At 44.8% G+C, this 14393-nt stretch overlaps 2 protein-coding genes across 4 annotated transcripts in view; one reads left to right on the forward strand and one right to left on the reverse strand.

The window, feature by feature from the left end:
- Positions 1-1737: 1737 nt before the first annotated feature.
- Mpp6 (M-phase phosphoprotein 6) lies at positions 1738-9122 on the reverse strand. Its single transcript, XM_077686444.1, has 5 exons — positions 8943-9122; positions 6203-6303; positions 3362-3452; positions 3186-3265; positions 1738-2020 (listed from the first exon to the last, which is right to left on the reverse strand). Exons 1-5 carry the CDS (start codon positions 8994-8996, stop codon positions 1894-1896), a joined length of 453 nt encoding a protein of 150 aa, XP_077542570.1. The 5' UTR covers positions 8997-9122; the 3' UTR covers positions 1738-1893.
- A 1495-nt stretch (positions 9123-10617) lies between these two features.
- The window catches only part of LOC144155165 (uncharacterized), a 116479-nt gene continuing 112703 nt past the window's right edge, over positions 10618-14393 (forward strand). Inside the window, exons 1-2 of one of the 3 annotated variants that reach the window (XM_077686445.1) lie at positions 10618-10713; positions 10945-11026. In XM_077686445.1, the coding sequence (XP_077542571.1) occupies positions 10967-11026 (60 nt within the window). In that variant the 5' untranslated portion in view covers positions 10618-10713; positions 10945-10966. Of the gene's footprint in view, positions 10714-10740; positions 10868-10944; positions 11027-14393 lie in introns of those variants that run through there. The other 2 variants (XM_077686446.1, XM_077686447.1) reach the window with 2 other exon arrangements.

A 14393-nucleotide genomic window follows, 5' to 3' on the forward strand; every position in this document is an offset into this window, starting at 1 on the left:
TAGGACCTTTATTTAGCAATCAGAACAAATATTACACCAGACATGGCCTAGCAGCATGTTTCACTAAGCGTGGGGAAAGTGCTCAGGCTACCCTGGTACCCACCCGAAGTTTTGGGCACATCTTTTCAGCTGCTCTTTGAAATTTTGTTCGAGAGTGAGTGACAAAATAGGCAACCACCGTCAGCCGACATCAGGGTAGAATTTTTCAAAATTGAGGATGGCCCCACATGAAGCACTGAACGATGAACTTCGCCCCTGGATCAGGAGCAGTCAGCAGTTTTGTTGCACTCAAGGCTGACGGTTTTCAACCAGCACAACTGTCAGCAACTTGCCCCCACCACTACAGCACAGTGCAGCATGGTCAAACAGCCCACTGTAAATGTAGTTAGTACTTTTACACAGCAATGAAGAGACCTGGAACTCTTGCAGAACTTTGACCAAAGTGAACTTCTTTGTTACACAAAAATTCAAAAGAAATTTAAAAGTAATTGCATTACTTTCTCGAATGTATATGTCATGTGATAGCATCACTTATAGTGGGCAGCAACTGAAAATGCAATTTTAACATTTTTGAGATTTTCACAAAAGCATGTCTCAATTTTCAAAATTTCGACACACGCTTACAAGTGCAATCATGCTGTGTGATCAAGATCAAGAGTTGCTTAGCAAAACTATGTGGCACAATGATACCAGACGCAATCATTATGCTCATTTGAGCTTGAGCTGCACAATAAGCCATGCAGAAGGGACAAGATATGCACGTGTAAAAGCAACTAACAAAAACATATGATCAGCTACTGATCATTCGGATGGTACAGCCCAACATACACTCTAAATGTAATGCACTGAGGCTGCTGCTTTCTGCACCATCATTTGCTCGTTGCAATTGAGGCAGCTCTGTACTTTGTCTACACACGAGCAATACTGCTTACAAAATGCAAGCATAAAAGCTTTAAAAATGCATTGCTAAATACTAAAATAAGCTTGCTTTTACACTCTTTTTATGCCTCATGCATTAAAGGTTGCTTAGCCTGAAAATTTAATACTGAGAATCAGAACATCAGCATACCATCCATGCGCGTATGTACTGTTCTTGCTTAGGTCCCCTTTGTTTGCCCTGCAAACAAAGTCTCTGCAGTGGGGGAGGGTAAGCAACATTTCACTCCCCACAGAAGTGCAGCTTGCTGGGCCAGTTGGTGCATGGTTGGCAGGATGTCAGCTGCTAGTGCAGCGCGTTATTCTTTCTTTGCTTCGTGCTGATGTTTCATTTTTAGCCGCTTTGATACACTCACCAGTTGTCTAGCAAGTGACGACCATGCTGGGAACAGATTTCAGTTGAAGCCATCCTGGTCCCTTGTAATTTAATGTTTAAAAGCGCAAAAATGAGATACCTTTGATGTGCTAGTAGTTAGTGGATGCAGCAGCCAAACAGTGGATCACTTCCTTAAATATAACTTTTTATGCTTAGCTAGCTTTCACTTTTAAGTTCTCATGCATACCAAAGTGTTTTTGGTTTCCAGTCCTAGTTAAGCCTTGGTCACAGAATGCCCCAAAACAGCAGTCTGGCTTCTGTGTAGTCACTGGAACTCCTGTTCACAAGAAGTCCTTGAATCGACACCAAATTCTAGTGAAAATTTCTAGCTGAAGAAACTCGGTGATCTCTGTTCAAACATACAGGCTTCTGTAGCAGCATGCAGCAGGACTTGCCAACTGACAACAGCTCCACCACACCACTAGTCAAGGGATCCCCGCTGGAACACTGTTTAATCAACAAATGACAATGTGAGATGTCATACTGTCCATGTGTAATGAAGCACCAAAACAGCTGATGCCTTCGTCCAATGCCACAACTTAGATGCAACAATGGTTTTTCGCAGGCACGTTCTCGTCTGCTCAATCGTCTGACGGTTTTTGAAACTGCTTTGGCCTGTTCCTTTTGCGAGATGGCTCAGGAGAAGAGAAGGTGTGCTGTTTTCGCTTTTCAAACTTCTTAGCCACGGTACCAACTAGGGTGGAGTACCTGTGATGAAATTAATGCAACAAATTAGTGCACAAGCACACGGTTCCCACTGACATCTTAATACGCAGCCTCTAAATTACAAAAAAAAAAAAAAAAAAGCCAAGACCTCCATTGTTATACAGGAAGGGTTACCAGAACAAAACAGTTTGTTGATGGTAATACGAAGCAGTGGTGCTAGCAAATAACTCTACATTGTCCAGAAGCACCTAATCATTGACAATTCAGGGTTTATGTGGTTTGGAAGCCTTAACAAAGGGACATTGGTGTCTTGCAACTAATGAACAGTCCCCAAATGTGTTACCAACAGCAAAGAACTGGGCACCAGCCTATGCACCCAGTGGCAGCTTACGACAGCCATCGGGTTGGTCGGAGAGGCCATGAGCATGCCCTGGAGGGGGCTGGATGCTGCACAGCAGCCCCGTTAGTGACAAAGATCAGCTGCCAAAGATAGGCTGGTGACTATTGCAAGCTGCTGCTCTGAGCCTCGGTGGGCACCTGCTTTTTTGCTGTTAGGCACCTTCGGACTGCACATGACGTTGGGACAAGGTCAACAAAAGTAGGACATTTTCGGACTCACTTCTGACTTCTGGTCACTTTATCATAGTTGTATTGTTTAAAAATGTTACTATTATGGCAGCAGTAATGAGGATTTCTCGACTCTGAGGATGTTTGATTGTGATAGTGGCAGGAGCAGGCTGTCACTGCCCCAGTCAAACATAACAATGATTTAGTGGTGAAGAACTGCTTATTCGTAAAGCATGGAAATAAAACTGCTGATTGACTCAAGAGAAAGCAGCAGCTGTAGTATGCTCCACATCTTTAAATTCCTCACTTTAATTTATTCCGAAAAGTTTCCTTTTGACAGATATTTTAGGTGTTTGTTAGACTAATATTTAAATTGAAAAAAAAAAAAAAAATTCTGACTCAATGAATTTTTAAAAGACAATCTGACAAGCTATGCTTTAGTTGATAAGAATAAATTGTACGCAAAGTAGTTTAAAATAAATAAGAAAAGCTTCCAGAAGGAAAGAAAATCAGGCCAAGAAAGGGGTGAACACTGAAAATAATATATTCATCTACCTATACATTGCTACCATGCTGTGAACTCAAGGTTTGATGCGCCTAACACGAACAAGGTTACTAAAAATACAAACAGCTTTTGTACCTTTCCGCCATTTCTTCATCTTGGATGCCTGGCATTTTGCAGGAAGTCGTCTCCTTCCCATTGTTTTGCTGCATCAACCGCTAAAGCAATACAAAGGAAACAAAACTAAATGCAATATTCAGGCCATGTAAGCACACATAAGAAGAAACAAAAACAAAGATTTCCATAACTCCTACCTCGATTTCTGGATTGCGCCCCATAAAGGACATTCTTGGAGGAAGGAGTCCCAGGCATGATGCATAGCTTTCATTAATAATGTAACGAGACCTAGGGGCATAAGAATAGCGAGATAAGTGTAAAAACACTAGCGCCACCAAATTAGAAAAAGTCCGGACCCATTCAACAAGACCAAGAACATTTTCGATCAAACCAGGATAGTCTAGATGAGTGACGACAGGTTACACTCTTCCCCTACCAAACAAGATAGCCGGGTGTGGCCTAATGCCAATGGGAACAATCGGGTGCTTTGCTTTCAGCACAGGGTGATACAACTGCCTGCAGCCAGGCACTGGTAACAAACAATTAGCAAGGGATGCTCTATAGCAATATGCCGTTTAGGAGCTAATGTGGTGTTCAGCAGTCAAACCTGAATAAAATGAACTTGGATACAGAGACCCACATCATATATGGGTCGCAGAAATACATGCATGATGCATCAAGAACCACACATCGGATATATTTGCAACTCTAGGCGTCTATAATTACGGCCAAAGCCCTCCCGCTTCCTGCAATGCACCATCAGCAAACTTAAAGCCAGCAGCACCACCCTCCCGCCTCATTTCTCCAAGGGGAAGGAGGCCTTTTGATCGCCTTCATTTCCGACAGGCTAAGAAAACCTTCACACTTCAGAAAGGAATGAAGTAATGGGTGGGTTAATGCACCAAAGCTACCCCTGTGCTATGAGGTATGTCATAGTGGAGGGCTACGGACTAATTTAGACGACTTTAACATGCACCAAAATCTCGACACAGGCAGTTTTTTTTTTCTTTTTTGCCTTCCTCTGAAAAATGGCCTTTAAGGGCAAGCTCGAACACATGTCCTCGAGTTAATGTCTGCACTCTCCTTTTCGCCTGCTGATAGCATGGCGGCATGTACAACGAATCCCAGCTAATGCCTTTCTTTTTGTGAGTTTATGGCAGGACGTGCCTCAACATGCTTCTCTTTTAATGGACTAAAACAAAAACAAAAAACTCCATGCACGCCGTCAGATCAAAACTGAACCCTTGTGGCAGCAACGACATAAAGTAAAGGTGCTATGCTTCATCCTCTGGGCACTGTTGTGCTGTGCATCACTGATGTTTATGAAAGCTGCAGCTGATCACATTTTCCAACTTCATAATCTGAAGCATCTACAATTTCAGAGGTGCAACTGGCAGTCCCATTTCTCATAGCCTATAGGCGGACCTGTAGGCAGAACGGCCGGCAGGTCAGAGCGCGCCTCTTCCAACCCACTGTCTCGAGCGTCGCGCGTCGTTCTCTAGCCGCAGCAGCAATTTGCACTCGCAGAGCCTGCATCACGTCTATGGTCGCTGTTTAATTAAGCGGCTCACGAGATCAGTATGTGGGAGCATTCGCAGGAAATGCCGGCAACGCGGATTCGACGGCACTACGGCAGCTCTGCTCTGTGATATCCATCCAACCGTCATGTGGTCAGCTTTGTTTACACAAAATCTCGCGTTTCGCAGCACCCGCTAAAACCGAAACTGCGACTGGCCGCATTGAAAACGCCTCTAATTAACCCTTTCAGGGTCACAGATGTACATGTACGTCTTCTGCAAACACCTTCAAAATGGTCAATAACGTACATGTACGTCATCGCTTGTATGCTTAAAAAGCGCGCCTTTTTGCCAACTTCTCTTGCTTGGCATGTGCTGCCACACTGCGAAAATACGTCAAATTATTTTCTTCCGCCGATGGCTCTTCTTTTTACTTTTCTATGATTTACTTCAGCGGCGTGCCGGCTATCGCTTGCGCATCCAGTAACGAGGGGGTGCGCTGGGTATCGCCCACCTAAGGCCCCTTACGCCCACCGGGCGCCTGCGAAACTGATGAGGCTCTTTTCTCCTTTTTTTGTGTTTTTTAGGCGCAGTGCGCCGTCTATTGCTCACACATCTGGCCGCACGCGCGGGCACAGCGGCTGGTTTTGGTATCGTCCTCCGGGTACTTTCTGCTTTTTGCGCCCGCGAAACTGATGTCTATCTGATTTCGATTCACACAAAAGGTGGCGGCTTGTTACTCTCTCGTTTTTATTTAGAATTTTTCTTGTGTTACTCGTGAATAAACCACATGTATGTAACAACACAAATGATTTTTTTGTCACTTTATGGCCACCCTAAAAAAATTACGATAATTTTTTCTTGAAATAGATTCATCCGAAGAATTTAAATCAGCAATAAAAAAATCGACCCTGGGGGGTCGCATTTGACGAAAAAATTCGACCCTCAAAGGGTTAAATAACCGTCGCACGCTGAAGCAAATGAGGTTTTCACACGTGATAAGTTGGTGATAAGCTACTTATCGCAACAAAAAAACCAAGATGCATAATTTTTGTGTCAGTGCCCTTAATGGACTTGAAATCCGAAACAATACCCCATGCAGAGAATCTGCAACAAAAACTTGCTTTATGCGGGTTTATTTGTATTGAACTACACAATATACCAAACTAATTGTGCTGCAGTTTGCAGTTCATTATAAGCAAGTTCTATAGCACCGCCCTCACTGTGATGGTGTTTCAGGTCCCTCTGCCTTATAGGGATGACTAATGCACAAATATCTTTGTGATGCTGCAGACTGTTATAGCAAGGTATTATTGTGGGCATGTGTCTCTGGCTGTGTTATTTCTTTACTGAGTCACTCTTTTATGAAAGATGCTGCAGCACTAAGAACAGTTTTCAATTACATATTTTAGCCAAATTCTGAAATGCCTGGCTAAAGAAGCTTGCTTGCAAGTTCTAGTATCGCAAGCCCGAGCACTTTCTGATGCATCAAGACGTGCCTTTAAGCAAGTCATGACGTACCCTTCTTTTTTGATGGTGTCAATTGTGTCGCCACCATACAGGCAACGGTGCTCCTCTTCCTCTTGGTCTTTCTGCTCTTTTTCCTTGCTTTTTTTCATGAACTAGAAAAAACAAACATACCTCCCAGTTGTTATCAGCAGAAGTGACTCTTTTCGCAGATATGCACGTGCCCAAAAAACAGTCTTGAATATAAGCCAGTAACAAGCATGCTAGCTTCTTAAAGATACGTCAAATGCCCAATAGAATGCATGCAGTCAGTTTTCTTGACATTTGGCACATGTTTTACAAAGATACTGCAAAGCCACACTTATAACCTCATACTCAAACTTGTGGGCCATCTATGATGAAGCAAGGGGCTGCCCCTTCAATGGCGAAAAGCTACTCAAATTAACAGAATCAAAGCTGCTGCTTTTTTCCTCCAAAAAATTATTTGCCCAGTGCAAACACATGTTGACAACTACTTTACATAGCTTCAATCACTATTGCCTTCAATGACAAAACAAAAATTGAAGATGGCTGCTAAGCATGCTGCCCAAGCAAGCTGAACCCCCACGGTTCACGTTTGAGTCAAGTCAGAATCCCCTTGGCACAGGTCGAGTGTCATTCCTGACTTGTGACAGACCAGCCCCTGACATCAGTTACAGGTCAGGTCTCAAGCAAAACATCTGTGCCAGTTTGGAAACACAGCTTTGGCACATGCGACAGGATTAACCTATTGTGCGACCAAGTGTTGTATCAGCCATGCACAGCTGAAATTGTTTAGCGTGGATGCTGGTGGTCTCATCAAGTCGCATCTGCCGGATGTGTTAAGGCCTATTATAAAGCACTCCAATCAAAGCAGCTGAAATGTTGCTCAGCATACCCAATGCCACATTCTAGCCCCACATTGAGCTTTTATGTTTGTTATTGCAAATGCTTGACTACCAAACTGAAATTGTGCCCGTGTCATCTACCAAAACAAGTCAGGTGCATTTACTATTTGTTTTGGTTAACGCACATACCATATACTTCTAAAACCAACCAGATACAGTATGGACGCAAACAGTTTCCGCATGCTCAGTATGTATTATGTACTCTCAAAGAATTTCAGCAGGTACGCAAACGGGAGAGCATTACGACGTTTTCGAAGATGGTGAACAATCTAGCCAGCCATCAGGTCTCGTTGCAATCATGCATATTGAATTCAGATAAACAATGCCTCCCGTGTTCTTTTACCTACCATAGCAGTACCAACAGTTGGGAAAGTTGGTACAGTGAAGTACTAGCTCAGCACTAAGACAGGGCAAGAGAAGTACAAGCACTCATCCCATTAGTTCTGTTGTCCTGTTCTCTTGGTTTTCTTAGTGTGGATTTTTATATATTTCCTACATTCCTTTTTGGCGAAAAGCATGCCCTGTTAAAAAAAAGTGATATTTCGTGCCTGCAAGACATTTCAGCACATAAGCACACCAAAGTATCTTTAAAATTACTATGCCGATGTGCTTGTGTCTAGAGTGCCTTCAAAAAATTTGTACGGGTAGTCATTAAGCATATAAGGCTGAAAATACAACTTGTATGCTCTTGAATGGGCTAAAAAGTGTTCGGAATGCAAAATAAGAGCATGCTTAAGACAGCATGGCTACGATCATTAATCTTTGCAAGCCCAGCCGGCCCAGCCACTAGCTATTTTACAAGGACTAATGCAATACACACGACACCATGTACCCTGCTGGCAATGGCTACACACATGACCGCACATATTCTTCGGCATCAGTTACGAAGTGTCTGCGTTCCTTTATGGCATCAAGGTACAACCTCCAACCTCTGCTCAGAGGTTATAGGTTTTGATGCCCATTCGATGGTTTTGTGTCTTGTTTTGGCACAGGTTAGCTTTTTTAAATGTAACCACTTAATGTATTATATTTCTACCCATTATTTTTCTTAGATGGTGTGAGATTGTAATATTCAGGTGGCTGTCAGCACACAGCACAGCTCTGCCGTTCAAGACCTCACTCTCTCAAGGCTTTATTTTACCTATACACAGTATTTTGAGGGACTAGTGTGGGGTAGTACCTTTTAGGTCACTGTAGACACAAAATGCATAAAAACACAGTTCATATTTCAGAAACTAAAGAAGTCGTGCGTATAGCCTTTCAGGTAGGATTGCACAACGCCGTGACTAGGTTCCACGGAAACGATGGCTACGCACTCCTTTTCATTGATGGGTTCATGCGTCTGGTAAATCTGCAGCCTGAAATTTTGTAGCCCAGGGCGTTTATTTAATATTACGGATATATTTCCGTGCAGTTGCTGTGCACGCAAAAGCAACCGACATACCTGAGGCAAGAAAGCTAGGTAAGCTAAAAAGAAAGCTAAAATAGAGCTTTTAAACGCCGAGAGGAGGGCTGCAGATATAGGCCTCCTGCGGATTTTAGCGTGCACAACTATATCGGCACATCGGCATATTTTTTCTACCACCTACATCAGAACTACGGCCGCCAATGTATGTAGGAAATCGAGCCCGTGGCCTCGAGCGCGGTAGAATAGCGCCTTAGCTGCTGAGACAGCAGCAGGTAGAGCTAGGTAGACTACTGTTTTTTGTAGGAAGTTTGGTTCCTGACAGCAAGATGAGGTAACTCCAATATTTACAGAATTGCACTTCCACTGGTGTCAGACAACGAACTTCTGACAGACTACGTTCTCTGAAGCGTATAAATGAAGCCACATGCGACACTTGGCTAGTACATGTAAATGCGTTTACCTTCATGTCAAGAAGATGTCTCGACAACTTTGTTTTTCCGACGTCTTTTGACATTTTCTACTGAGCGCCTGGTGAAGCCAAATTTTTATGAGTTATCTCTAAAGAACTCCGCTTTTGAGATCTATTTTCGAAGAACTGATAGAACCAATAGAACGCTGAAAACATGGAGGAAGAAAATGTTAGGAGGGAGCATGACGTCAGGCGGCACAGCTTTGGCAAGCCAACCTCCTCTGACGCCGCATTCTCCTCTCCTCGGGCTCCTCCCGCGCAATGCATTATGGAAAAAGCACTACTCTCAGGCCCGCGGTAGCATTTAGTGGCTCCGGCTGGCTGCCGGTGGAGATGGAGGCGAGCGCCGTCGCCGAAGGCGCCGTACAAGATTGTTCGCCAGCGTTGCGCTCCAAGCTTCGTATCGTGGAAGTACTGCCGCTGTCGCTGTTCAAAGCAAGGCGAGACTTCGATCACCTTCTTACGAAGCACCCTCACGAGCTGCAAGCCGAATTTCACTTCTGACGTTCGATCGCTCGAACGCGCCGCCGTAAACATTCACAAGCATGGAGCGGCCTGTTACAGCTGCGCGGTGTTTGCCAGGTGTGCTGTGACGATTGCGTTTGGCATTCTGCTGAGTTATCGCGCGTAACGAGTGTCGTGTTGGCGGGGAGGTGGTGAGACTAGCTTTGGTTTCGCGCGCGCTTTTGCATACGTTCGCCTTTCCGGTGCTCCGGCGTGATGGTACGTAGTTTTTATCTACTTCAGTGCACTGGAAAACAAAGGGTTCAGAACCCTTATGTTGGGTGTGACCACCTCGCGTCGCAAGCAGTACTCCGGCTGTTTGTCCGCTGAGGACCGCTCGATCGGTGCGATACGTATATGAAAAACAAAAAAAAAAAACAAAAAAAAACGAATGCTTGATTACGCCTGGGAGGGACCTTGCTGAATTGTGGACTGACTGCGCCTTTCCAATAAATGGTTAAAGAAACGGTTGAGATGGTTGATCTTTTCAACTTTGCCTGAGCGGCAAAGTTGAAAAGATCATTTCCACTTCTGCACGCGGCGGCGGCCCACAACTCTCCGACTGCGGCGTGAACTTCGACGGGTCCGAAAGCTCAGTAAACAAAGATGTTTTCTGCCTCTCCCGTCCGACCACTTTGCCCGCACGATCAGGCCGCTGCGCGTTTCGGGTTGCAGGCAGAGCTGCGCGCAACGACTCGTCGCCGAAACTCGAATACGCGGACGGCCCGGCAACCAAACGGATAGACGCACGCACGCAGCGTCGGCGAATGCCACATGAGGCGCAAAGAACTACCGCTTGCCTGTCACGTGAATAGAACACCTCCCATCAGTCTTTCCTTTTTATTTTTTATGACTAGGCTTCACGATTGTCACGTGACGCTCCCTCCTAAACTTTTCTTTCCTCCATGGCTGAAAACTGCGCAATGGGCTTTGGCTTAGCTCAGCTTGGCTTTGCCAGCTTTGCTTTGCCTCTGCTTGTTTTTTACTTAACCTGACTCCACCTTATCATCGTATGACGCCAGTTACTGTAATTTTAACATTTTCCACGTCAATTAAAAATCAAACAAAAATATAAAAGTTGTAGTAGAAACTTTTTGTTATCTGCATCTTTTTTTTTTACAACAAGAAGGTTGCGCCACAAGTTATGCAGCTTTGAGAGTGAGTTTCTTTACAAGGTGTATAAACACACAAGTTTGTTGCGCGAGCACGCTGCTCATGGAGCGGTAGATTTTCATTGCGCACGTGGGTGAGTTAATCGGTAAGGAGCTTGAGTTTTTCGTGAAACAATACTTAATTCGTTGTTTCGCCTGAAAATTTGAAGGCGTGTGTATTCGTATTGAAATACCTGTAAAATTGGCAAAATTTCCTTAATCGAAGCGTACGTTTGGCATGGCATTGATGGACGCTGCGTTGTAAGCGACATTCTGTGAATACTGATTGAGCATACCTTTTTGTCGACTTATACGATTATTCTGGTGTTTCTTTTCAGGTGCATGGTTTAATGAAACATCATGGAAGCCTTCCGCGATTTGGACGGATGGCGGCCAAAAGTGGATGTTTGTGTTTGCGAGGTAAGACGCCCTGAAAACTTTTAAAGTAAGCCACGTGGACTATAAAAGCTAATTTCAGTCGAAGAAAAAAAAATTGTTAGTGGCAGTCGTGCCGTAACTGTTTTGCGGCGTGCGTTTAGTGGCAGTCGCACCGTAACTGTTCTACGGGCGTGCGTTTGACCGGCGTTGCGGAACATTTGTCAAATGAACGCTTGGCAGAATTAACGAGGAACAAAGTCGTTGATTTGATCTCAAACTCTTGGCAATCACATGGTACGAGCTGAATCGGTGAAAATCGTTCCGTTTAATTTGCGTGCATGGTTTCCGCGCTTCAACAGGCGTTTCAAGGCATAGTAAGCGTCGTGCGTTGAAACGCTTGTCAAACGAACGCTGGGCAGACAGCGGTCGTTCTTTGCAAGCTCGTGCAGTGCCGTGATTCCTGTTCTTCCCCTGCGTATAAAATTACCATTGTCACGTTTTTTCCCCCTACGAAGTGCGGTGGGAATTGCAAACTGACGTGCTTTTTTTTCAAACGCGGCGAGAAAGCGCGCCATGTTGCCTGGAAGAAACAAAAACAGGCGCCATATTTCTGCGTGAACTTTTTTTTTTTCTTCTTCTCTTCCACTGAGAAAAGGGCCGCTCGTAGTGGTTGCGATATTCACGTAAAATGACCTGCCATCTGTTATACCTTATTTCGGATGGAACAGATCTTTATTGGACTTTTTTAATGTATTGCTGACTTGGCGTGTGGTAGCACGTGTCCCCTCTTGTTATGACAGTTGTGTGTATTGCGACTGGAAGGTGAAGCGAGGGGCTTTCTGCGACCAGCGGCATAAGGTGTCGCTTGTTATTTGTCTGAAAAGAAAAGTTCTGTTGTTTTTACTGCAATGAAACGTCAAGCTGTTGCAACTAGGTAGGTCGTTGTTTGCGGGTGCAATGGTCTAATTAGTGTCGCATAATAGACGCCGCGAGAACAGTCTCTCGATTTTACCTAACCGGACAAATCGCTTCCGCTCACTGACTAGCCAGCGTCACTATCAGTAATTAACAGTGACTCTGGCTAGTCAGTGAGCGGAAGCGGTTTGGCCGGTTAGGTAAAATCAAGTAAATTAGGTTCTCGCGGCGGTCATCATGCGACACTAAGACCGTTGCCGATTGCGGGTTCGTTCCGAAACTTCGCCTGCCTGCAACAACTTTGTAGTTGCTATGTTTGAAAGTGTAGTCCGGTTGTGGACTCGGGCGTAAAAACGGTGTTGGATAGTTTTAAGACCTAGGTAAAGTGCTTAATTCGTACATGAGGAAAAAAAATGCTCATGTTACGTTCTCGCAAAATCTGAGTTTAATGTTGCGAATTCAGTTCCATGTGTCCTTTAATAAAGCCCCCCGTTTTTGGATCTCCCACACCTGTTATCAAAATTGACAAACAGTTTTGCCTTCCGTGCATAAATTGGTATTGAATGTAACGTATGCCTGGCTTTGCACAAAAATTTTCCCGTCGACTGGTCATCTTGCTGTGCTGCTCACAAACAAGGTGTGCCATAAGGAGTGGGTATCCAGGATGACCACATTCTCGGCACGTTAACAGGACCAAGCTACAGGCCATCCAAGGATGGCGGGCACACCGTGCACACTGTCCATCTCTACCTTTTGTAGACAGTGTCTGGTGGGACAAGTGACCACAATGTATTGCAGAAGGCGACAATAAAATATCTACAAGAAGCAACCAAATCTTTTCCTGTTACTGTAGCGTCAGTTTGTATTTTACACTTCGCAATAACAGTGTGGTGTCAGCACAGTTATAGGCTTGGAAGTGAAGAAGCAACATTGCATGTGATTCTGACAATAAATGCAGTTTGCCATGGTCATTTGTTTTCTGTCAGTGCTGTGCTTTGCTGCCAGGAAAGGGGCAAGACCTGCTCAGCATAAAATCCGAAGCAAAGAGCTGTCGATTTCATGCTTCAGTGTGAGGACTAGGGGACAGAACGGCAGTATGTTGCAAGCCGAAAGCCAGCCAGTGATTTACAAAAGCCATCCTCCTTTCTACAAAAGGTATTACAGGGGCTTCTCGATGGTAGTAGGTAGTCGGACTTCTTACTCTGTACATGAATGCAATTGGCTTTACTGGTGGGCTGTTGTGGCATCCCAGATTTATGGGGAGAATAAACCTAACCTAGCTTTCGCAGCTCTCGCCACAGTGCATTTGTGCACAGCCAAGTTCAGGAACAAGATGCAACCATGAGCTGTACTGGGTAGGTGCGTTGAGGGGTGAAGGACTGACAAACGTCCTTGTCATTCTGTTTTGGCATTTTCTTGTTTATAGATACCCACGCCATCTGCAACTACTTGATGACTGGTAATGCAGGCCCTGGTATTAAGTTTTTGTTCATCTTGTACGCAGTTTCATTGTAGTAGGTGTGCGTGTACTTGGCTGCAAGGGTAGCTTTACTGTTCCCCCATTTACACTGGACTCCTTACAAGGGCAGCTTTTACTGTAAGGAGTCCAGTGTAAATGGGAGAAAGAAAGACTCCCCAAGTATGAGGTGTAAGCACTGGTCGCTTGGAGGTGCACCTGTGCTGTGGTGCCAACTCCATTTGTATGGTTGGACGCAGGCATACAGACAGCAGCGTAGATAACGTGGTTCATTTCGTGGTAGCTTGGTGTCATCTCCGTGTGCTGATTTCCCTAATTTCTCATGTTGCCTTGGACGACTGCGGCTGGAGTTATGAAGCGCCTGTGTTGCCGGGCCACCGAGGCCTGCTGTGCTCTTTTTAGTGGAGCACGAGACCGTGAGGTGCTCCGACGACAGTGTTCGGGTGCATTTAATTCGTTGCCATACTCAACCTCAGCTGAAAATGAAGCTGAGTGATTATGCAAAGGGTCTGGGTGGGAACGATTGGGAGGTATGCATGTGTTTAAACTCGAGTGCGGGAACAACGACCAGCTGACTTCAGGTGACAAAGTAAAACTAAATTCATTAACGTAATGTTAATGAATTGAGTTTTTTTGGTGTGTGTGTGTTTTTGTATAGCCAAACTGAAATTAGAAATTAAACAAGCTTACGGAACAGGCTTGGTCACTAGGGCGCAGTTGAAGGCAAAGAAATGGTTGGAAACCCACTATTACCTGAAGAGTGGCCATGTTCAGCGTGGCCAACTGAAAGCCCTTAAAGTCGCCCAGGTTGAGGCTGAGTGCAAAATACATGAATGGCTCATACGCAAATGGCTCGTGAAGGTTGGTGTTTTCAAGACCGAAGTGGGAAGAAAAGGCGGCCATTACCGGCGGCCGGACGTGATGTACGTGATAAAATGGAAGCGGGTGTGCCAGTACCAACGGCCACTCACAGCAGCTTCCAAACGCGCATGGTAGTGTCGTGTTTCGTATTATTTC

Source organism: Haemaphysalis longicornis, unplaced genomic scaffold (assembly GCF_048455015.1).
Source record: "Haemaphysalis longicornis isolate Haplotype H1 unplaced genomic scaffold, Haemaphysalis longicornis Haplotype H1 scaffold_1, whole genome shotgun sequence".
Lineage (NCBI taxonomy): Eukaryota > Metazoa > Arthropoda > Arachnida > Ixodida > Ixodidae > Haemaphysalis > Haemaphysalis longicornis.